Raw genomic sequence first — 25,924 nt, forward strand, 5'->3', positions numbered from 1 at the left:
GTTTTGGTTCCATGGCATGTCCATGGATGGCGACTCTGAGTTTATTTTAGGTATGTCTCGGTTTCGAGCCCTGGCTCCGGATCAAGACATATCTCTTTCTTTTTATATCGCCACTCGAGCTATGCTATGAGGGTGGCATCAGTTTCGAGAGTTCCTTGGCAGAGCTCTCCTTCACTTTGTGGAGATCTTAGAGGATTGCAGGAGGGATCTCGCGTCCCTCCGCACCGTCCTCAGGATCGGGGTCCACAGTTAGTTAAGTCTTTCTTTAATGATTTATAGCTATGTCTAGTTTTTAGTATGTGTTAGTTACGGTGTTTCAGCTACTTTCAATGTTTCTGATCTTATCCCATACCATGAAAATAACTCGGTCAACTCAGAGACGAGTCGACGTTCAACCGGGGGAGAATGATGCAGTGGCATATCCAAGTGGCACTGTAGGATAATGCCACTTGTCATCCATGTGGCAAATCCATGTGGTTTGACTTGGTCTTGGGTTTTGCATGGGAATTTAGATAAGCAATTACTATGTCTAGTTTTTAGTATGTGTTAGTTAAGTCTTTCTTTAATGATTTATAGGGACTTTGTTAAGACTTATTGGGTTTGTACTTTGACTACTTAGGAAATGGTATTGTCATGAAAATTGTCCTAGAAGTTATTATAGGGTATTGAGAATAGGTAGAGAAGTTATTGGTATGTCATTTTCCATGTATCTCATTTACTTCTTGTATCTCCAAATATATCAATGAGAATGAGCAAAGAGGGGATAATAGTTTTTGGTTAAAAAAAGAAAGCTTTTCTAAGCATTTAGCAAGAGTTCTACTTCTTGTGTTTTTTCCACAACCCTAAGGATTGCGATCGTCGATTCTAACGGTATCAAAGTGGGTCTCTATACTCCCCTTCCCATTCTTCAAGCTCCTTGGGAAGATGTGAGTTTAGACTTCGTTTTGGGCCTTCCCTGAACCCAAAGGAAGAAAGATTCGGTCATGGTGGTTGTTGATCGTTTCTCCTAGATGACTCATTTTGTAGCATGTGAAAAGACTTATGATGCATCCAAAGTGGCCGATCTCTACTTCTGAGAAATTGTTAAGTTGCATGGTATTCGAAAAACTTTCACATCGGATAGGGATCCAAAATTTGTTTGTCATTTTTGGAGAACATTATGGGCGAAGATGGGGATTAAACTCCAATTTAGTTCTTCTCACCATCCTCAAACCGATGGTCAAACGGAGGTGATCAATCGAATTCTTGGCAACCTCATTCGGAGTTATGTAGGAGGAAATAAGAAGCAATGGGATCTTGTTCTTGCACAAGCCGAATTTGCATATAATCGCTCCACTAGCCACACCACCGGTGCTAGTCCTTTTGAAGTAGTGTATGGGTGTAATCCTCAAGGTCCTCTTGATTTAGTTCCTCTTCCTATTACTACTAAGTTGAGCGGCGATGCAGAGGCAAGAGCAAAGGAGATTAAAAAAATTCATGAAAGAGTTCGATCTAATATTGAAAAGAACACCCAAAAGTATAAGGCACGAGCAGACAAGCATAGGAGAAAGATTGATATCAATGAAGGAGATCTTGTATGGGTTCATCTTCGCAAAGAGCGTTTTCCACCCGGGAATTTTGGCAAGCTTTAAGATCGTGCGGATGGTCATTTTCGAGTGCTAAAGAAAATTGGAGATAATGCGTTCAAGATTGAATTACCTGGTGATTACGGTGTTTCAGCTACTTTCAATGTTAATGATCTTATCTCATACCATGAAAATAACTCGGTCAACTCAGAGACGAGTTGACGTTCAACCAGGGGAGAATGATACAGTGGCATATCCAAGTGGCACCGTAGGATAATGCCATTTGTCATCCATGTGGCACATCCATGTGGTTTGACTTGGTCTTGGGTTTTGCATGGGAATTTAGATAAGCAATTACTATGTCTAGTTTTTAGTATGTGTTAGTTAAATCTTTCTTTAATGATTTATAGGGACTTTGTTAAGACTTATTGGGTTTGTACTTTGACTACTTAGGAAATGGTATTGTCATGAAAATTGTCCTAGAAGTTATTATAGGGTATTGAGAATAGGTAGAGAAGTTATTGGTATGTCATTTTCCATGTATCTCATTTACTTCTTGTATCTCCAAATATATCAATGAGAATGAGCAAAGAGGGGATAATAGTTTTTGGTTAAAAAAAGAAAGCTTTTCTAAGCATTTAGCAAGAGTTCTACTTCTTGTGTTTTTTCCACAACCCTAAGGATTGCGATCGACGATCCGAACGGTATCAGCAGGGCTTCTTGGTAAGATTATGGATGCAATTTTTTAATGAGTCTATTCTATGCTTCATATTTTCGAGGATTTTCCCTCAAAGTACTGTTTTTATATTTCCTAGGATTTTGGACACAATTAAGTAATACATGTTAATCACTTCCCAATTTCATTGTCCTAGTATTGGTATATTCTGCACACAACTCATTGCAGCCTCTTTCTTGCATCGCTGCACCTTTTACAAACCTGCTTTGTTTGGTTAAATGATTAACTCTACCTCAAATTTCCTGGCACATATATAAAAATACATATATGTGAAGTGTGTAGGTGTCGTCGATGGATTATGCCGCTGAGCTATTTTTCAGATATCCAGTTTCTTATTCCATATTTATATGTTTTTTCCCATTATGTTAATGTGAAATGAATTGAATTCTTTACGTGACAGGAAGGAGGTTATCTGGAAATACATATCATCCTGGGTTATTACAGCCACAAATACGTGTGTTTGGATTCAAATAAGGTTTCACTACTTTTTTCTAGGACTGAAACATTGTTGATTTTTTATGATTGTTATATGTTTTAGGATAGGAGCATGCTATGTTACAGGCTTATGATTTTGTTGGTTTGGATTCTGTTCTCAATGAAGGTTTGGATTCTCTTTATAAGAATTATCTCATTTCTTCTGAGTTTATGTGCTGTTCTGTCCAAGGGAACCGACTGATATTTCAAAGGAAATTCAGTCTGAACATGCTTTATTGATTCATTAATCAGTTACTTATTTTCTTCATGAAAAATGAAGCAAATGGATCCCGCTAGCCATCACCATTTGATCTTGATCCAACGGTGATATAATTGGCCTATAGTGAACTACTCTATGGAGTATTTGTGTGGCACATCTATACAATGTTTTAAAGTCCACCAATCTCTACTATTTATATTTTTTTCTTAACATAAATTGGGATTAGTAGTCTACATGAGAAGGGGGTTTGATTGGAGTGAGAATTCTTTATGCAGTTACCTTTTTGACATCTTTTGATCAACTTAAGTGACTGTATTTCCTTCAATAATCGTGAAAATGTAGGCTTGGACAATGCTACTTTTTGACACCACCTTTACATCTTATTGACGTTTTTTTATGCAGTTACACTTTTGACATCTTTTTGCACTTTTAGCGTATTTCAAATCCGGACTCAATCTGTTTAGCAGTGTGATGGGAGTTGGTTGATCCTCCGGCAGAAAAGAAGATAGTTGGGCTGAAGTGGATCTTGAAACCAAGATGAATGTGGATGGATCTTTGCAAAAGCGTAAGGTAACCAAGTACAGATTTTCAAAAAACTTTTCCTCCGCTTCCTCGCCATCCTACAGCTACAAATTGTAGAAGAGATGAAAAGATACATGCCAAGGTTATTAGGCTTCGACAAGTCGTCTTGGGATCACGCGTAGTCTCTTATTGTTTTAAGTCTTATTTCAAGGCTTTGGAAACTACTCTTAATCTCCTAAAATAAATTTTATAGTCTAAGGTTCAGATTCAATTTTATAGGCTTGGTGATACTGTTCCCGCAAGTAATTTTAAACTTTTTTAGCTTTCAATTTATTGACTGCTTTATGGCATCAATTGTTGTTGTTTGAAGTTTTTATTTATGAAATGATCTCATAAAACACTGTGGTTACAGTTGTTGTCATCAAAACAATATTAGAAATGGTATACGAATTTGGTTTTTCAGGTTAAAAATCACCAATCAGTTGTTTTCCTTTATGGGAAATGTTAAATGGTTTAGAACCAATATGAGTGTGTGAATGCATCATTTCATTTCTTTAGATGGCATTTTATTCCTTATGGCCTTCATTTCTCATATGTTTCTCTTATTTATTCGTATGCGCATTATTCTCAATTCGCATTATTCTCCTTTTAAACAGCTGATAAGTTAGAACCAAATTACGCTTAGGGCAATCAAATTTGGCAATCGTGTTCTTATTCTTTTGCCCCGTGCGTGCATCACGGGACTGCAACTAGTGAAAACATATGAGTACATGTTTTACCTTATTACACATTCAGTAGAATGGCATAATCATAAGCTGAGTAGAGTTCGATCAATGCGTGACCTCACAACTATTTTACTAATTTTGATTCGAGTAGATATTTTACAACACCTGGGATGTGAATTTTCATGAGATATTCTTCCCAATCGATGCACTTGGGGTCGAAACAAAACATCCCATCTACCATGCCATCATCTTTCATCGCTGCCCTAAACTTCTCTGAGTTGAAGTCGTCGAATCTGTGCAACATACTTGGGATCGTTAAACACTAAACAATTTTGAGAGCATGTGATCCAATCATTTTAGATTATATATTTCTAACTTAGAAGAATACTACGGGTTTCTTTGGTTATCTTTAAAATAATTTACATGTAATCTTATATTCAAATGCCTTTGAATTTAATCATGATTACTTGAAAATAACGGTTGTAATAGTCATAGAAATTATATAGTTAATAGCAATTAAATGAAAAGGACAAAAAGTGAGCCTATGTGGCTGCAATCTCATGCAACAGCCTGTCCACGAAATGCCTTCTGCGATGGTCCCTAGCAAATCCCTCTCAACATTATGCCTCATTTATTTTCCCTATTTTAAAAAAAAAATATTACCCTAAAATTTGAGTTTTAAAGGCTACTGATATTTGCACTACCATATTTTGATAATGAGACTAACTCACCTTGTCTTTTCTTTTTAAATTGGCAGGTGAGAGGTTTTTGTAATTGTAATTGCCTTTGACAACTGGTTAAAGAATAAAAGGAGTGTTTAGTCTCATTATCAAAACATGGTGGTGTAAATATCAGTAGCTTTTTTAAATTTTCCTTTACTTTTACAGTGAAAACATATACTTTTGAGTTTGGTAACTTGGCAGTGGGAGTGTATTCTTGTGAAAAAGCATTCAGAGGAGCGCATAAGTGACTCTATTTCCCTCCACGAAGTTAGTTAAAATGCCCACATAGAACACAAAAATTAATCTTATCCTTTTTTTAGAAAAAAACTAAATTGTTCTATTCCTTAGAACCCCAGAGTTCGGAAATCCTCTAACACATGCAGCTTTTACTAACATTTTTTTTTTATGGGTCAGCTTGTACTAACATCTTATAATTTCCATACGCAAGAGGGAGTACACATACCTTCCTTTGAAAAAAAAGAAACGTTCATATAGACCCATCAAACGCATGATGAAGTTGTACTTTCGACTTGAATCTCGGTATAAACGATTGAAATGCTGGAAAAATACGACATTTGCTAATCCCAAGCCCTAAAAAGATAAGAATCCACAAGAAAATAGTTGTTAATGACCATTAGTATATATTTATAGATTCGGGATGGCTACTGATATTTGGACCACCATGTCATGATAATGACACTAACTTGCCATGTCTTTTCCTTTTCAATTGGCTGCTAAGAGCTTTTCTAGAATTGTAATAGCTTTTGACAACTGATTAATTAGATAATAAAAACTCTTAGCAACCAATTAAATAGGAAAATATAAGGCGAGTTTGTGTCATTATCAAGACATGGTAGGGCAAATATCAGTAGCCGTAGGTTTTTAAAAGTATCTTTACTACACCAAAAAAACCAACCTTGAGGGGTATCTTGTAACGTAGAGTCATGTATCTGCGAAAGCTAGCCATGGTGTTGAAGATTGTTAACGTTGAAACCCTAATGGGCTTTCCATCGTCTGTGATGCATGGGTTCTTAGAAAAGTAGTGGTACGCACTATCTATAAGCATGGAGATACAGAAAGGATTTCGCACAGATGAACCAATTTGGTAGATGAATAGGGAGGGTTGATTTGAATGAGCCACCATGCTCACCATCATAGCATTTACGACCATGTCTCCTGGGATCTGTATAAGCTTACAAGCCTCATGTCAAAATCCATAAGCTTGATCCAGTTTTAAGAGACATTCACTAATTAACCATAAACACACACATTTGGGATTTTCTAGGCAATTTCACAGAAAGCCATTCAGCAGATTTTATCACGAGAGAACAACTAACTAGCAACAGATTTTGTCTTATTCATTTAATTCATCTGAGGTGGTTGTTCTCTCTTGAAAAAGAGAGCCGCGGAATGGCCTTATGCCAAATTGCTTAGCAAATCCCATATATATATATATATATATATATATATATATGGGATTTGCTACACATACGTGACTCTACACTAATTAACCATATATATATATATATATATATGAGGAAAGTGAAGCTACACCGCCGGCTTAAAATACAATGGGCCCACATTGTTTTGGTGATCCAAAGAATTCATTTGATTGGCCCTCACATAGATAGGGTGTCCACCAAAAATCAGCTCCATAGGATCATCCCAACCCTACGATTTGTGGAGGCAAAAATGAACGTGTAAAAACCTTCACAAATTTGTCCATTTTTGCTTCCACAGTTTGAAGGGTTGGGATGATCCTATGGAGCTGATTTTTGGTGGAGAACCTATCTATGTGAGGGCCAATCAAATGAATTCTTTGGATCACCAAAACAATGTGGGCCCATTGTATTTTAAGCCGGCGGTGTAGCTTCACTTTCCTCATATATATATATATATATATATATATATATATATATATATATATGAGTTAAGTGAAGCTAAACATACGTGTAACTAACTTAGCTACACCGACGGCTTAAAATACAGTAGGCCCACATTATTTGGGTGATCCAAACCATTCATTTGCTAGGCCCTCACATTGATAGGGTGTGCCCAAAAACTCAGTTCCATTGGATGATCCCAACCCTTCAAACTGTAGAGGCAAAAATGGACAGATTTGTGAAGGTTTTTACATGTTCATTTTTGCCTCAACAAATCGTAGGGTTGGGATGATCCTATCGAGTTAATTTTTTGGGCACACCCTATCTATGTGAGGGCCCATCAAATGAATGGTTTGCATCACCGAAACAATGTGGGGCCCACGGTATTTTATGCCGTCGATGTAGCTAAGTTAGCTACACGAGTGTGTAGCTACACTTTTCTCTATATATGATTTTTTGGGCACACCCTATCAATGTGAGGGCCTATAAAATGGATGGTTTAGATCACCCAAACAATGTGGGCCCACTGTATTTTAAGCCGTCGGTGTAGCTAAGTTAGCTATACGTATGTGCAGCTTCACTTAAATCATATATATATATATATATATATATATATATATATATATATCAAATGAACGGTTTCTTACACACTACCTTAAAATACAGTGGAGGACCACATTGTTTGGGTGATCCAAACCATTCATTTGATTGGCTCTCACATAGATAGGGTGTCTACAAAAAATAAACTCCATAGGATCATCCTAACCCTTCGAACCGTGGAGGCAAAAAATGGACAGATTTGTGAAGGTTTATACACGTCCTTTTACCTCCACAAATCGTAGGGTTGGGATTATCCTATGGAGCTGATTTTTTATGTACACCCTATCTATGTGAGGGCCAATCAAATGAATGGTTTGGATCACCCAAACAATATGCCCTCCATTGTATTTTAAGGTAGTGTGTAGAAACCGTTCTCTCTCTCTCTCTCTCTCTCTCTCTCTATATATATATATATATATATATATATATATATATGAGGAAACTGTTGGAGCGCTTAAGCGCCCAATCACATGGGGGCCCACTTTATTAGGATGATCCAAAGCATTCATTTGAAAGGCCCTTACATAGATGGGGTGTGTACCAAAAATCAGCTCCATAGGATCATCCTAACCCATCCATTTGTGGAGGTCAAAATGGACAGACATTGTTTGTCCACAAATCTGCCCATTTTTGTCCTCCACAAATGGAGGGGTTAGGATGATCCTATGGAGCTGATTTTTGGTACACACCCTATCTATGATAGGGCCTTGCAAATGAATGGTTTGGATCACCACAAAAAATGTGGGACCCATGTGATTGGGCGCTTAAGCGCACCAACAGTTTCCTCTCTCTCTCTCTCTCTCTCTCTCTATATATATATATATATATGAGAAAAGTGTTTCTGTACACGTGCGCAGGGAACGGCTTAAAAAGCCACCAGTTGGTTGGTATGGCGGCTCCAACTCTGCAGGGTCCACAAAACGCGACCAACCGGTGGCTTCTTAAGCCACTTGTGCGCAGAAACACTTTCCTCTATATATGTGTGTGTGTAAATATATACATATTAACATATGTGTGTGTGTGTGTGTATATATATATGAGTTAAGTGAAGCTACACATATGTGTAGCTAACTTAGCTACACCAACGGCTTAAAATACAGTGGGCCCACATTGTTTGGGTGATCCAAACCATTCATTTGATAGACCCTCACATTGATAGGGTGTGCCCAAAAAATCAGCTCCATAGGATCATCCCCACCCTTCAAACTATGGAGGCAAAAATGGACAGATTTGTGAAGGTTTTTACGCGTCCATTTTTCCCTCCACAAATCGTAGGGTTGGGATGATCCTACAGAGCTGATTTTTTCGGCACACCCTATCTATATGAGGGCCCATCAAATGAATGGTTTGCATCACCCAAACAATGTGGGGCCCACTATATTTTAAGCCGTTGGTGTAGCTAAGTTAGCTACACGTATGTGTAGCTACACTTTTCTCTCTCTCTCTCTCTCTCTATATATATATATATAGAGAGAGAGAGAGAGAGCGAGAGAGGTTCCTGAGGTGGCACTAACGCTACCTTATATGAGGTGGCGCTAACAAAACATAGGGGGCCCACTTTGTTTGGATGATCCAAAGCATTCATTTGATAAGCCCTCACATAGATAGGGTGCCCACAAAAAATCAGGTCCATAGGGTCATCCTAACCCTTCATTAGTGGAGCTTAAAATGGATGGGTATAAACCTCCATATATCTAAACCTCCACAAATGGAAAGGTTAGGATGATCCTATGGACCTGATTTTTTGTGGGCACCCTATCTATGTGAGGGCCTATCAAATGAATGCTTTGGATCATCCAAACAAAGTGGCCCTCCTATGTTTTGCCACCTCATATAAGGTAGTGCTAGCGTCTATATATATATATATATATATATATATATATAGGGGAAAGTGATTGTGAGCGGCTCCTCATATTAGCTGGTGGGCCCACATTTTTGGGGTGATCCGAGCCGGTCATTTGATAGGCCCTGACGTAGATAAGGAGTGCCCAAAAAAATCAGCTCCATAGAATCATCCCAACCCTTCGTACTGTGGAGGTGAAAGAGGGGGAAAATGGACAGGTAAGTGGGCAAATTTATACCCGCCCATTTAATAAGACAAATTTATACTCGCCCGTTTTTTCATAATTGTCATTATTATTGCTAGCTTCTTTCTTCACTTATTATTGCTAGCAACCTTTCAAGAAATAGTACTTCGGTGTAGTTTTTCATCAATCTAATAAGATAAATCTCTGAATACATTCAATTGCAAAGGATGGGCGAGACGTAGTGTTTGGAGAAGGTGGCTAGCAAATCAAGATTCAAAATTACCAGTGACATGTTAATGCCACTGAGTTTGCAAATAATACAGATATGTGGCGAGGGCAAAAAACGGTAAAAATCATCCACATTGACTTGTTAAATGGACATTTTTTCAACAGTTTCCCTTTTTTTTTTATATGCAACTTCAGGAAGGATGCCACACACTATACTTAATACGTACATGTATTATACATTCATAACTATGAAAGGAACCATAGGGAGCAAGCTTACCACATCGAGAATCATCCTTCTATCTATCGGCACGCATCTCAACTTCCCCTTACCATAATTCACTATAAAGACATCGAGGGTTCTACAGTTACCCAAAGTACATAAAGTAGGATTAGAAAGGGTATTATGCATAAATACCAAAATTTTCTTGATTTCTCTAAAACCACTTTCCAGTGCTGAATGTCATTGAATGAATCAAATTGCAGTTTGAAGTGAAGGATATCCAAGACATGAAGGTTATGAAGAAGATCCCAAAGAAAATTATTTACAGTTAGTGTGTGTGTGTGTGTGTGTGTGAGAGAGAGAGAGAGAGAGAGAGAGAGAGAGAGAGAGAGAGAGAGAGAGAGAGAGAGATTACAGGAGCATTAACATGTTTTAAAATTTCTTGTTAGGTAAATTTGGGGTATGTAACCCGTACGGGTGTGGCTCTTTTGCTTAGAGTCATAGGTATGGTCCCCATTGACGCAAGTTCAAATCCCCCGGGCTTACCCGATGCGCGTGGTTAACAGGTGGTTGTGCGCATCTGTAGGGAATAATCCCGCCCTAAAAATTGGGGTGTGGATACCCCATGTCAATAAATGTTTTTTTTTTGTATGTCAACAAACTAGGTCATAAATCAAGTAACTAATTTGAAGAATATGAAATTATCGACGATAGTAGTGTATGTAATCTGCAAATCCATGGGTTCTTGTCTTTTAAGCCAGGATTTTTTTCATGATAAATCAGTGTCTCCATGTCGTGTAATTGGTGGGAGAAGGAGGAATTTGAGAGGGCAGGAATGAGTCGAGGGTGAGCAGTGGCTAAAAAGTTAGCAAAAGTCCATCACATTTGGAGTAGAGTTTTTTTGTTTCGTGATTTTTCAGGCTTTTCTTATCCTCTCCTCACCGACTCTCCCCTGTATTCCGGGAAAAAAAATCCCTCGCCCAGCCTCCTCACCACATGGAGAAGCTAATTTATCATGAAATAAATTCATGGTAGCGAAGCGTGCCTGCCTTGAAACTCAAACCCAAGACCATGCTTGTTGTGAGGGTGTGTTTGAAAGCCAATGGAAGGCATTTAATCCCATATTGAAAAGTGGAAGAAACATTTTCCTCCTTATAAGAGGTGGTGCAAGGAAAAGGCTTGGGCCTTTCAAGGAGCATTAAAATTGTTTGGGTGAGCCAAGTTTTACATGAACTAAAATAAACACACACACTCGCCGCGCTCGGTCGTGGCCATGGTTCGAGGTCTAGGTCTTGTTCATCAATAAAAAAATCTTTTATTTAACATCCTAAATGACTTGTTTATCGTTCAAAATCTACAATTAAGTTTCAAATAGTTTTTATTTCTGAACAGACTCCATTTAAGCATCCATTTATATCTAACGTGTTTATTACCGTTTTCTAAATGTTGTGGTCCGTCTTCTCTGAAGAGGCATACCCTCCTTTCGCATTGGGGGTGGTATTCTCTATAAAGAAGGAAGAACACCAGCACCCAGAATACAGATACATAAAAAACAATATAGACATAGACAAAAAAAAGATTTTCTCCTTAAGGTTTTTCCGCACTATGTTCCTCCATATCCATTCTATGTTTGAGCAGTTCTTAAGTGATTCTATGAAGATCAATAAGCTAGTTCATGTCTATTGGAGCCTAAGAGAAGTTTTGTCTTGGAGGTTGGTCCAAGGATCCTGGATTGTACAATAGGGGGCAGATACGATACTTAAGGAGAGTGATCAAGTGGAAAGACTCAGCTTTCTTCTTCATTCAACAAATAATTTTTTTTTTCAAGCAAGGGTTATGTCGTCAAAATCGATTAGTGCATCTGCCTCTCCACTTTCATTAGTAATTTGTTTTTTCAACAATCTTCAAACTCGGTTTCGCCATATATATTATTGAGCATCCATCATACATCTATTGTTCCAACAATATATATCAAGAATCATATTTTGATATTATGGCTACTGAGGCCCCCAAGTCCTCCTCTATTTCCACCACTGTTACAAACATCAGTGTAACCAATGTTCTTGATGTTTCAAAAATCGAACAGTTCAATGGTTCAATTTACAAGTGGTGGAAACAACATATTCTATTTTCATTACAGCAAATTGGGGTGGCTGTTGCACTTACCCAACCATCACCAGTTGAAAACACAATGTGATTTAATGGATGGAATCAAGCTGATTATGTTTGCAGTTATCATAACTTGAATGGATTGTTAAATGAATTATACAATGTATACTATTATGATACACATTCTTTGAATGTTTAGCATGCACTACATAGAAAATGTGCACTTAAAAATGTTAGAAATAAGAAATATTTTATAGGAAAATTTTTGGATTTTGTCATGAAAGATACTAAAAATGTGTTTAGAAAAATTGATGAGTATCAATTCTTAGTTAGAGAATTGGCTAAGGAAGGTATGAAATTACCTGATGCATTCATGTCTGGTTCTCTTATATAGAAATTGACATTATCTTGGAAAGACTTCAAAATTGGAATGAAGCAAAACTAAGGAATGAACCATAGATCAAGTAGTAGTTCGGATTAATTAGATAGAGGAAAAGAACATAGTCAAAGAAAAAGAAGAAAAAGCCAAAGAGTTTATCTCGAAGGCAAATATAGTAAAAACAAAGAATGAGAGGTTTAATAATATGAAAATGAAAAGAGAAAACAAGTTCAAGAAAACTACACCAAAAAAGAAATGGAACTGTTTTGAATGCTGAAAACCAGAATTCTATAGGAAGGATTGTCAACACCGAAAGAAGTTTGGTTCGAACAATGCTAAAGTTAATTTAATTGAAGCTGATATGATTGCAATTCTCGTGACATCAGTGAACTTGGTGTAAAATCTAAATGAGGGGGCGCTAGACACAGGTGCTTCTAAGAACATTTGTGGAGCTAGATAGAAACTCTTTCTGCAACTATTTAACAGTTGAAGGAGGAGATGAAGTCTACATGGGCAACTCACAGACATCAAAATTCATTGGAAAATGCAAGGCTCTACTGATGTTAACTTTTGAAAAAATACTTGCTCTTCAAGAGGTGTTGCATGTGCTGGACATACATGGAACTTGGTTTCAGGGTTTTTCTCAACAAGAATGAATTGAAACTCACTTTTGAAGCGAACAAGGCTATTTTAAGAAAAAATAATGCATTTATAGGAAAAGGCTATAATATCAATGGTTTATTCATTTTGAATGTACTAGAATATATGAAAGAAAAACCATCACCTTCATATGCTTAATAGGTCTTGCGAGTTTGGTTTAATAAATGGAAATGTTGAACCTAGTAGTAAAAATTTTTTGAAATATGTTGAAGCAAAGCTTTTCAAAGAAACCACTAGTGTTGAAAAGTCGTACCATACCCTGAGGATAAGCTTAGGGGGCTGAGCCCTTGACAGATAGAATGGAGAATGTATCTGCTGAATGCTAGCACCGATAAACCATTTCAAGCCTTCATATGAATGCTTTAACCGAAGGAGAGATGGTGACCGATGTCTATTGGGTTTGGCTGAGAAAAAAGGTGTGAGTGGAGATACTTGTCTCCATATGTAGTGATGACACTTGTTCACTTGACTTCTCTCTTAAGCTGGAAGATGAAAGGAGTGGGTTTGGCTGAGAAAAAAGGTGTGAGTGGAGGTACTTGTCTCCATATGTAGTGATGACACTTGTTCACTTGTCTCTTAAGCTGGAAGATGAAAGGAGTGGGTTTGGCTGAGAAAAAAGGTGTGAGTGGAGGTACTTGTCTCCATATGTAGTGATGACACTTGTTCACTTGTCTCTTAAGCTGGAAGATGAAAGGAGTGGATGTATATCTCCCTATGGATTACCATTATTGTGATTATCCTTATCTTTTATTGTGTTTATCTGTAAGTCCATATATAAGCACTGATTATTTCTGTAAGTCCATTATATCTCCCAAGTAAAACAAGGGGAGCGAATATATCAAGGGTGTTGCGCCTTCCAAGAACAGGCCAATTTGTGAATTCAGCTATAACCATCCCATAGAAATTTTGAAGTGGAAAGAAAAAAAATCTTTTCTCTTGGTCTCACCTATACTCAACTTAGTATTCTAGTTACCATGCCTATTTCTGGGCCATTCTGAGTTTAAAAACATTGATCTCAAAATTTGCATTCTGTGGTGGATCCAAGTTGAGTGTTTCAAACCTTTGGATTCCGAGTTCTTTCATGGCAATAGTCTCTGCTTTTCGACTAGCTCCATTATCACGAAGTTCCCTTAATCTTTCATTTGCCAATTTCATCTCTGCTTCAATGTCTAAACGCATGATTCCATTTAGTGTTTCACCCATGTGAAATGGTTTCTCTAATATAAGTCCGGCCTTTTCCCCAGAAACATATGCTAAAACACAAGATGAAATTTGATTCATTAGAGGGCTAAATTATCAAACAATAAGAAGAAATCAATTCTTAATTACAAACACATAGATCAAATAATAAATGGAGGAGAAAACAGGAGGAGGAAGAAGAAAAGATAGAGAAGAGGAAGAGGAGTAGGAGAAGAGGAGCAGTAGAAAATCAAACTTCAAGAATAAGTTCATAGCCGAGATAAAAATAATGATAATCATCTATCCTTTGGTAACTCACTGTATAGACTCACCAGTTGACACATGGAGAAGTATCTCTAGTTTCACACATTTCTTTGCAAACTCCAAAACATGCTTAGCTCCCATGGTATTAGTAATCAAAGATACATCATATCTATAGACAATTATTAAAAAAATTAATAATTTGAGATTTCAAAAGAAAAATAAAAAAAGGTTCGTTCACTGTTTAAAAACTGCACTGAGTCAAATATGGACTCGCACAACTCAACTCGGTTTTGTCTTGGCCAAGTTCTCATTCAAGCCTGAGTTTTGTCATCACAAAGTCAAAACTCCTTTAACTTGCCCGAATCGATAAAATATTGACCTCGCCAATTATGGACTTGCTTATGTCAATTCCTTTTTAACTTAAATTGAGTTCTCGTCCAAGTCTGAGATTTTAAAAACCTGTTTCATTTTCGTATACTACATGACAGTATTTGCATTACAACATCACCTCTCATCAAAGTTTGTAGTAGCTGCTACATTTACAATGACATTGATTTCTCTCCACATCTCTTCCTTCATACTTTTCTCCTCTATTCCCAAGTTCTCACAAGCGATATCCCCTGCAACAGGAGTGACCTTGTCCCATATAAATGAATAAAAATCCTTACCATGTTTCTCTCTCAAGATCCTAAATACCTCCTTCTCCATAACCTGACAATAAAACAAAGTTAAGATATGATACATAACATCTTGGTTCGATGTTTTAGAAAGACAAAACTAAGTTTTAAGTTTTTTAATGGGTAAGTCAGTTAAAGTATAAAAGATTAGATAACGCCATCACCATCAGCTTAAGCTTTTGGAGTTACTGGTAGTTTTCACATGGTATCAGAGCCAAAGGTCCTAAGTTCAAACCTCCCTGATACCAAAAATCCACATGCAATGGCCAAACCCAAAAGATGAGCCACATGTGCCATCTGTAGGCCAACCCTAGAAAGAGGGGCCACACACGTGAAAGGAGTGTTAAGTATAAAAGATTAAATAACACCGTCTCCAAAAGCTTAAGCTTTTGGAATAACTGGTTGTTTCACAGATATGATACCTCCTCCTTAAAGAGGCTTGAGTGATAGAGCAGTTAAAAAATGATATTACAAGAAAGAATGAAGTGTAATGGCATACATCATTTTGCAGGCGCTGCCTAGCAGTTTCATCATTTGTAGCCCTTATAAGAAGAAAAAGCCTCTTCATATGAGGTTGAACTCTAAGTAGTTTCTCCACAAAAACTACATTCATTTGAAAGAAAAACTATCATTAAAAACAAATTTACCAGACAATACAAAAGAGCTAGAGGAAAAAGGAGATAAAAAGGGGCGGGGGCGGGGGCGGGGGCGGGAGCTAATACTCTTTGCTAGAAAGCCAGTAGAACCAGTGACTAAGATGCTTTTGTGCTCCAGAGACTGTAAAATACACCCCAAATCCATTTGGAAGTCCATTTCGAAGAAAATAATGAGAAAGAAAATGATTCTGCAATGTGAAGAGAGTTTAAATCTAAAATGATTCTGAAAACGCGTCTCTGGTTGCTTTATATATACAAAATATATTGTTACATGACAATAATGCCCTTATATGAGGGCGATATTACAAGGATATCATAGACAACAATTTACATGCTGTTACAATGTATTTATATGTGGAAGTCGGGTGCCTCTTGGCACAAGAAAAACTTACTGATGTGTCCCAAGTAAAAAACTTACTGATATGTCCCAAGTGATAATTTGTCAAATTGCCTCATTAAAGCTACTTGTGTGAAAGAGGAGCAAAAAAAATGATACTATAGAGAAGTAAGGGTAGTGGCATACATCATTTTGCAAGCGCTGCTTAGCAGTCTCATCATTTGTAGCTCTTATAAGAAGAAAAAGCCTCTTGACAAGAGGTTGAACTCTAAGTAGTTTCTCCACAAAAACTATAATTTCAGTGAAAGAAAAACTATCATCCACAAAAACTACATTCAATGAAAGAAAAACTATCATAAAAAACCAAATACGCAAGACAACGAAGAAGGGCGAAATTAAAAGGAAGATAAAAAAGATTGTGGGGCTAATACTCTTTGCTAGAAAGCCAGTAGAACCAGTGACTAAGATGCTTTTGTGCTCCAGAGATTGTAAAATACACGCCAATTCCATTTGGAAAGCCATTTCAAAGAAAAGAATTTGCAAATATGAAAGCCCAGAGTGAAGAGAGGTATGTTCTGTCCCTCGAATGTGAGCAATATATTTATAAGAGCAAGTTGGATGTTCTGGCACAAGAACGTGGTTCCTTATGTGAGTGAGTGAGAGAGAGAAGGGGGTGGGGGGGTGTGGGTGTGGGTGTGGGTGGGTGTTAAAAACTCGACTGTTCTTGACTTGTTTCCTTTACGCAACATTCACTCACTCATGTTGGTGCGTGTTGATAAACGAACAGATTTAGGCATATAATTAAATCTTGGATTGCACCAATAGAAGCATAGGTATTCACCAGCGTTCTACACTTTTTTTAATCTTCTGTAATTAGTCTAGGGAAATGATATATATTTTTTAAAATGATATGATCTTAATCAGGGAAATAATATCAGCGCACCTACTTCTTGTTATGGGCTCGCTCTAGCATGTTTTTCTTTTTTAATTGGTTTGTAAAAAACTTTCGGGAACATAATGACCTTTTGAAAGTTCTTTGATAGGTGAGCGCATATATATCAAAAGATGGTTGTGTTGATATCATTTCCCTTAATCCATAGTCAATGGACTCAATACTAAGTAGAGAGAGAGAGGTAATTTGAGATTTTGCAAATAGAGCCATCACGTTTGCGTGAATTTTACAAATCAGGTCATGCCATCAATTTGTGACCAAAATACTCAATGTAGTGTTTTTTTTTTTACTCATTGAAGAAGACCAAAATGTCCTTTTATGTGAAAAGACAAAGGTTACCTTCTAAAAAGACCAAAATACACATGACAATCAAAGATAAGTTTTGGATCAAGGGTGTGGTAATATCATGTCTATGTATACTAGAATTCTTATGCTTGGGTGTAAAAAAATGGGCCCACCCCATCAAAGCAAAACATGACGTGTAAAATTGTGAGCCCCACCATATACTAGGGCTCGGGTGAAGATCGTGGGACCTACGCCATCAAAACATATCACTGAGCTTCACGGGTATCTTGGTCTTTTTACAGGGTAATTTTCATCTTTTCACAAATAAGGACATTTTGGTCTTTTACAAGTAAAAAAATCTAGGGAAATGATATACCGCCCCTTTTGATTACCAGGAACACCTCCTGTCAATGTATCAATGACTAAAGAGGGGCTGTTGTACTTATGTCAGAAGAATTCAATGCCCCTTGATTGCCACAAACACTGACAGTGGGTGTTCCTGGTGATCAAAAGGGGCAGATATATCACTTCCGAAAATCTATCACGGCCATTTTGATCAGAAATTGATTTTTTCTTCTTTTTTATGAGTATGATCAGATCATAAATTGATGACATGACCTGATTTGCAAAATTCACACAAAGGTGATGACTCTATTTGCAAATTATCAAACTATAAGATATTTTTCCCAAAGAATAATAATATGAAGAACCGATGGGATAGCCCAACAATTAGCATGTGCCATGCTCACCAAAAAAAATTATTATTTTTCTTTATTTACCTAAACCTAAGGGCTGCCTTACATCACTCGTGACGTTGTGGTGAGAAGCTATATTTTCATTCGTACTCTCGGTCTCCCTACCATTACTCTTTTGCAAATAAATAGTGGACGTCTTTTGCAAAATCCCATTTATTTTATTCATTCTTAATCCCTTTAATTTTCGCATTGTACTATATCTGTATATTTTATTGGGTTTTTTAAAGATGTTGCAAATTAGAAAAATATACACCTCTACGAATTTACACGAAACCTTCTTCTACATATTTTATTTTATATACTTTGCACCACATTTTGTCAACCTTGATATATAAGAAAACCCATGCATTGCAGGAGGTGTGGAGAAAAATTAAATGAATAATCAAAAGATGCATGTAAATAATTTCAATGCAAAAAATCCTTTCGTAGACTGCCTCCAAAAATCAAGGAATGAAGCATCTGTTGATGGGTCAAGGTATCAAATATAAAATTTGGGAATTTCTCATTTAGAGGTACACTTTTAATTTTATTTTAATTTACCGGTTCTTGCTAAATACATGTCCATGCTGACATTTCTTCGAGTGTACTGGTTGTTGGTACGACCACTTGAGCAAGGATGGGGCCGTGGAAAAATATTTGATAGGTCCCAGAAATGATGTGAAGAGTAGACGGTTTAGGGTATTTTATGATGATTCCGATGGTGTGACTGTCAAATGCGATTGTGCTAAGTTTGAAAGGGAGGGGATCTTATGCAAACATATCCTTCATATTATGGATATGAAACAATTGAAGAAGGTACCCGACCATTATATGTTGAGGAGATGGTCTATTCAGGCAATGTATCAAGTAGAGGGTACGATATCTACAAGACCACAAGTAGGTAGTAGCGTGAATCCGTTTCAGAGGTGGTGCCTAATCTCAAGATGGTAACAACTGGTTGATGGACCCGGAAGAGATGACAACATTTTCAACAGGATGACTGAATTTTGTGATCGTCTTTTCGCTGAAGAAGAACAAAAGCAGAAAGAAAAGCAAGTTACATTGGATGGTAGTGAGTTACCAATCGTTGGTAGCGAAGTATATTCAAACATTGCCGTGAGTCAAATACCTGAAATAACAATTCGAGACCCACCCGTTGCGAAGACCAAGGGACGTCCAAAGAATCCAACACGCTTGAAATCTGGCATAGAGACATCTGTATCCCAACCAAAGAAACGAACGTGCAAATTATGTGGCGAAAAAGGACATTATAAGTCCATATGTAAAAAGAAAGGCGAGGTTTGTTTTCTTCCCTATTTATTCATTTGTATGTGTATATGGAATGATATTTTTTAATGTTTATATATTGATTCTGTTATGGTTAATGCTAATAGAAGTTGCCTAAAAGAAAGCGGCAAGAGGAATGTGACGTAGAGGAAGAGAAAGAGGCATAGGAGGAGTATGTTTATATATTTGAACCACTTTTAGTTTGTTACTTTCATACAGAGGAAGCAGAATATGATAGTGTAATTAGTATCATGAACTTCTGCACTAGTTTTGTGGTCTGTTACTATTCCATGTCTTTTTTTCTTTAAGAGGATTTGCATGTTCCAGAAGTTTTTATTGAGGCAGTAATATATGTATTTTTACTTCAAGGGATTTGTACGTAGATGACAAGTTTGTAACTGTCAAACTCTTCTGTTGCAGGTCATTATGTGACTGTCGAACTGTTGAGGTCATTGCACCCATTGCAGCCACAGTTGAGGATATCATGCTAGTGTAAGCATTTTCTATTTATGAATATATATTTCTATCATATTGTCAACTTAAATTATTTTGTGTAGCATTTTTGTAGTTATAATTATGAAACTAGCATTTTTGTAGTTATAATATCAGTTTACTAAGCTAGCTCGAGGTTGACTACGAAACCCCACCTACAGAAAAGTGAAAGTGCACCCATTTTAGAAAAAGACAAACAGAAGTGGGTGTAGATGCAGGAAAACGTGGGGTTGAAATATTTTGCGAGAAAAAGTAAAAATTCTCGAGAACTTCCCATAATATGGACACGAGATATTGACGTACTCGTACCAAGTAAAGCGGCGAAAGGGAGATGATATTTTCACCCCTCTGTAGTACGCATTCGCCCCCTGTTAACTTGATTTTGACGTAAAAAAACATTAAAAGGGGGGCGAATGCGTAATGTAGAGGGGTGAAAATATCATATCCCTAAAAGGGAAAATGACGCTAAGGCTCTTTTTAGGATGACTCGATCCTAAATACAGGTTTTGGGGAAAATAAATTAATTACCAGCTTGGAAACATGTCGGAGAATTAAAAGTTCTTGTTCTTGTGTTTTTTCATTTTTTTATTTTTGTTGAACCTGAAATCCAGATGGCATGTAAAATTGTGCATAAGAAAGGAAGTTTACTGTTTTACAGCTTTTTGGCTCTTTTTTACTATTTGACTCTTTGACTGGATGATATATCTTATCAATTTATAGTTTCACGTGTCACGATAAATCAGAACTTGTTACTAGGGGTGTAAATGGATATTCGGAAATTCGATTACCGTCCGCATCCGAATCCGTTTAAAGCGAATATTATCCGAATCCGTTTCAAGCGGATATTATCCGAATCCGTTTATGAGATATCCGGCTCTTAGCGGATGCGAATCTGGTAAATGGTATATCCGATCTGTTTAACATCCGAATCCGAGAAGTAAATCTTTTTTATTTATTATTAATAATATCATTAATATTTATTTTTATTAATGATACGCTATCTTTTGTTTCTATAAGAAAAGTGAATATTCTTTTTAGAAAAAAAATATAAAAACAAAAATAGCCCAAACCCATTCCATCATATACAAAAAAAAAAAGGAAAAACCCAAAGACCACTACCAACACTATCATCCATCCCCATCCCCATCGCCTCCCTCTCTCTCTCTGCCTTTGTTTTAAAAGGAAGAAGAGGATCTCATATATTTTAGGGTTTGAGAGTTAATTTTGTGAAGAGAATGTAGAGGTCTAGTTTTAAGGTTTGAAAAATTCATTCGAGTAAGTAGGAGAAAAAAGATAAAGTGCTGCAATAAAATGTTCGAATTTACCGGATAAACGGATACGGATAATATCCGAATTCGAACAATATCCGACGGATACGAATTCGGTAATAGATATTAAATATTCGTCGAATCCGAATCCGAATCCGAATTCGGATAGTGTATACTATAATCGAATTCGGATATAGCCATATCCGCTCCGAATTCGATCCGTTTACACCCCTGCTTGTTACTGGGTTTATACGAGTCTTCGTCTCCAGATCTCTTCTACTTGTGTAGCATTTTTGTAGTTTTAATTATGAAACTTAAAAATACACCCCAAATCCATTTGGAAGTCCATTTCGAAGAAAATAATGAGGAAGAAAATGATTCTGCAATGTGAAGAGAGTTTGAAGGCAAAATTATCAACAGGACCCATGCTTTTCAAAAATTACCAACGGGGGACAAAAGAGGTCTTGTCAGTAAAAGCTGGACGAAAATATCCTTTGGCATATAGAACACGTTTTGACTTTGGAAGGGGGTTTTCAAGTCTCTACGATTGGGGTTATCAGGTATCAAAATGGGGTTACCAATTTCAGAATGGGCTTATCAAGTCCCTGAAAATTGGCCGAGGGTACTAGAGTTTTGGAATGGGGTTTTCAAGTATTTGGGATTGGGGTTATCCAGTATCAAAATGGGGTTACCAATTTACGAATGGGCTTATCAAGTCCCTTAAAATTGCCCAAGGGTACTGGAGTTTTGGAAGGGGGTTTTCAAGTCTCTGGGGTTGGGGTTATCCAGTATCAAAATCTAAAATTTGGGAATTTCTCATTTAGAGGTAAGCACTTTTAATTTTTTTTTAATTTACCGGTTCTTGCTAAATACATGTCCATGCAGACATTTCTTCGAGTGTATTGGGTACATATATGCACATGTGTTCTTATTTATATCGTTTTTTTTTGGATTTTTCTTATGAAGGTTTTTAGGTTTTAAAAGGAAGTTTGAATTTACGGATGGTTGACAGTTTCAACACTTTCCATTCATGAAGGACGTCATACAGTCTAAAAGACCATTTTGCCCCTCCAAGTTCTTCTTTATTTTTTTTTTGTTTTTTCATCTCTTGCCACCGAAATCGAAATTTGCCGAAATTTGGAATTTCTCGAAATACCAAATTTCGGAATTTCGTTAATTTCGTCCGAAATTTCGAGAAAATGTATATATATATATATATATATATATATATATATATATATATAGAGAGAGAGAGAGAGAGAGAGAGAGAGAGAGAGGAAAGTATTGGTGAGCTTAAGTGCCCCAATCACATGGGTCCCACATTTTCTGTGGTGATCCAAACCATTCATTTGCAAGGCCCTATCATAGATAGGGTGTGTAACAAAAATCAGCTCCATAGGATCATCCTAACCCCTCCATTTGTGGAGGACAAAAATGGGCAGATTTGTGGACAAATAATGTCTGTCCATTTTGACCTCCACAAATGGATGGGTTAGGATGATCCTATGGAGCTGATTTTTGGTACACACCCCATCTACGTAAGGGCCTTTCAAATGAATGGTTTGGATCATCCTAACAAAGTAGGCCCTAATGTGATTGGGGCGCTAAAGCTCACCATAAGTTTGGTGAGCTTAAGCGCCCCAATCACATGGGTCCCACATTTTCTGTGGTGATCCAAACCATTCATTTGCAAGGCCCTACCATAGATAGGGTGTGTACCAAAAATCAGCTCCATAGGATCATCCTAACCCCTCTATTTGTAGAGAACAAAAATGGGCAGATTTGTGGACAAATATTGTCTGTCCATTTTGACCTCCACAAATGGATGGGTTAGGATGATCCTATAGAGCTGATTTTTGGTACACATAAGTGGTGAGCTTAAGCGCCTCAATCACATGGGTCCCACATTTTCTGTGGTGATCCAAACCATTCATTTGCAAGGCCCTATCTTAGATAGGGTGTGTACCAAAAATCAGCTCCATAGGATCATCCTAACCCATCCATTTGTGGAGGAAAAAAATGGGCAGATTTGTAGACAAATAATGTCTGTCCATTTTGAAGTAGGTGGTGAATGGATGCCAGCTTCTTTAAATGAGAGTAGAAGTGGGGACTGCATATTGTCATCTTTGGTTGAGATTATAAGAAGTTGGGGACCGTATGCTTTATGATTAGAGGTTCTTTGTTTATTTTTCAAGCTTACTTTCTCAATTTTTATAGTCACATCATGTGCACTCATTGTTCTAAAATGAATATGGAGATAAATATTAGCATTGCCGCATACTCTCTCTCTTTTTCCACTCTTTTTCCAAACACATCTATTTTTACATATACTTGACTATAAGGGGTTAAACCACATAAAAACGTCTAACAATGAATGCTCTAGATCTTTGAAGGAGGTAGACACCATGAACATCTATTTTGTTTGAAAAAAAAAAAATCACTTTGGCTTACTTTGTTCGAAGATCCAAACCATTCATTCGTTGCGACCCAATGTTAATAGGCCTTGCCCAAAAAAAAAAACATTTCCCTAAGATGATCCTAACTCTACGATTAGTGGAGATTCATATATGGTGTCGTCGTATTAGACCAGAGGGTTAGGATGATTGAGTTGATTTTTGGAGCACAAACTATTTACGTTGAAAAGTGAATAAGACAAAATCTGTTGAAAACTGAGCCTGTGCGGCTGTTTTCTCATGGAACAACCGACCTGCGAAATGTCTTCTACAATAGTCCTTAGCAAATCCCTCATAAATTCTATTCTATATAATTTCTTTGCCAAAAGAGAACTGATAATTTCGCCCTTTTCGTCCCCAGTCCAGCCCCTCTAGTGTATTTATGATTCTCTTTTTACACCACAAGGGGGTGGACCGGGGAAGAAAGGATGGAAAATTTATCATTTTCCCCAAAAGTGAAAATTTATCATTTTCCCCAAAAGTGAAAATTTATCATTAATAGTCATGGATAATTATGAGGATGATATCCTTCCGAATGGGATTAGAGAATTCCTACTATTCTCTTTCTTTCTCTCAATTGAAGAAATAATTGGAAAATAAAACAGCAAGTACAAAAATGAGTAATAACCCCCGGTAGAGGCTGGTACGATTCAATTCAACATTTTGTTCGTTCGGGTTTGATTGTGTCGTAGATCTATAATTCAGATTAGTTTCCTGAACCAGAATTGGGGAGGGGGTGGGAGGGGAGTGTCGGTATTGGAAATGTCCCTAGTTTCCCGTGGCAATCCATATTGGCTTGGCATAACATAACAACACACTGATGCCATTTTTTGGCCCCGCTTTAGCCTATTAGTCATGTCTCACTGTGGGTCTCACTACCATACCAAACCCTCCCTCCAGTCGCCTCGTTCCCTTGCTTTTCCATTGCTTTGATCCTCTATCTCTGAAACCATCCTTAATTAAGTGGAGAATTCCTTAAAGATGATATACCACTGCTGAAGAACACCCTTTTCACTCAATAACATGCAGATGTTTGGGCGGAGTACCAACCAACGATGCGGGGTAAAGGCAATAGGGGAGCGATGCTCAACATAGTCGGATCCACTCCAGCGTCTAGAAATTGGTTAATCGGTAAAGATACATGTACTTGGTGTCCCGCCCAAGATAGAGACCTAAGTCCTAGTAACCCCGCTAAGTGGTGATTCAACATAGATTCTACATCTTGGAACCAAGCCAATTTTGAAGCAGCTTTGTGATAATGGAACCAACTAGCAAAAAGCATTAAGCCTGCAAAGACCAATGCGCCAATTGCGGTGCAATAGAGTTGTACGAAGCAGAAGCGAGAATGTCGGGTTGAGTAATGCAAACATTGGTGAGAATCCAATGCCCCGAAAACCTAAGGGTTCCTCCGCAAGGTTCGTCCATGGAGGGTGAGTCAAGGCCTAAGATCAGGACGTGGGAGGAATCGTCCATAGATGATTGAACCATTGTATGCCCTGAGAATGATATGAGGTGTTCGGAAATGGTTGAAGTAGTTGAATAGGAGGATCACTATGACTATAGCGTCAAATTTATTAAATTGTCAATGGATGGTGGTTGAATTTCAGTTCCCTAACTTAATGCGGCATGCGGTCCAAAAGACTTTTTTGCCCTCAAATGCATATGAAGGGTAGACAAATGTCATCATCTTCTCTAATTTTTTTTCCATTTTTTCATCTCTACCACCGCCGACGACCATCGTTGCAACTCGAAAGAGGAGGAAGAAGAAAAAGAAGAGAATGAAGAAGAAGAGAAGGAGAAAAGAAGGAAAAAGAAGAAGCGACACCGGAAAAAATGGAAAGCGTCATAAAAACTAGAACGTGCTAGAAAATGGACAAGAATGAAAGTTGGGGTCGATTTGATACACTCTACCCTGGCATGAGTAACCATTGTAAAATTTGGGGACAATCCGAAGGTCAAATAGAAACGCTCTAACCTTAGGGACATTTCGTCCACTAACCCTAATGGGTATGATTGAAATTGTGGGATTTAAAAGTGGATAAATATGGAAATTCACCTTAATCTAGTTAGTAGCTATAAAAGATCATTAACTCCTATAGCTCATAACTTTTCTTCGGAGAAAACCCTAGAGAGAACTGAAGAAGGAACCCTAGAAGAGGAAGGAGAGTCTCCCGAAGGAGATTCTTAGCATGGAGAAAATGATCTTCGAGGTAAGCGATATATTGATCATTGGCTTAGGTAAAGAATCATGCAAACTTATTAAAGAACAA

At 37.3% G+C, this 25,924-nt stretch overlaps 1 protein-coding gene across 1 annotated transcript; it reads right to left on the reverse strand.

The window, feature by feature from the left end:
• Positions 1–4,212: 4,212 nt before the first annotated feature.
• Positions 4,213–15,882, reverse strand: LOC143863874 (alcohol-forming fatty acyl-CoA reductase-like). Its single transcript, XM_077374656.1, has 8 exons — positions 15,690–15,882; positions 15,022–15,224; positions 14,582–14,682; positions 14,131–14,323; positions 9,980–10,061; positions 5,881–6,147; positions 5,428–5,555; positions 4,213–4,535 (listed from the first exon to the last, which is right to left on the reverse strand). The coding sequence occupies exons 1-8, from the start codon at positions 15,801–15,803 to the stop codon at positions 4,367–4,369; spliced, it is 1,257 nt and encodes a 418-aa protein (XP_077230771.1). The 5' UTR covers positions 15,804–15,882; the 3' UTR covers positions 4,213–4,366.
• Positions 15,883–25,924: the final 10,042 nt, after the last annotated feature.

The sequence above is a fragment of the Tasmannia lanceolata genome, unplaced genomic scaffold (assembly GCF_043159265.1).
Source record: "Tasmannia lanceolata isolate RefF3 unplaced genomic scaffold, GAP_Taslan_0.1 ptg000044l, whole genome shotgun sequence".
In the NCBI taxonomy this organism is placed as follows: domain Eukaryota; kingdom Viridiplantae; phylum Streptophyta; class Magnoliopsida; order Canellales; family Winteraceae; genus Tasmannia; species Tasmannia lanceolata.

Bases quoted from the DNA above. Each gene is read 5' to 3' on its own strand.
- LOC143863874 (XM_077374656.1), bottom strand. From the start codon at position 15,803: ATGAATGTAGTTTTTGTGGAGAAACTACTTAGAGTTCAACCTCATATG. The intron at 14,683-15,021 runs GTGATGTTGTAA...AATTGTCTATAG, and splicing joins ACTACAAACTTTGATGAGAG to ATATGATGTATCTTTGATTA. The intron at 5,556-5,880 runs GTTGGTTTTTTT...TTATCTTTTTAG, and splicing joins GTTACAAGATACCCCTCAAG to GGCTTGGGATTAGCAAATGT.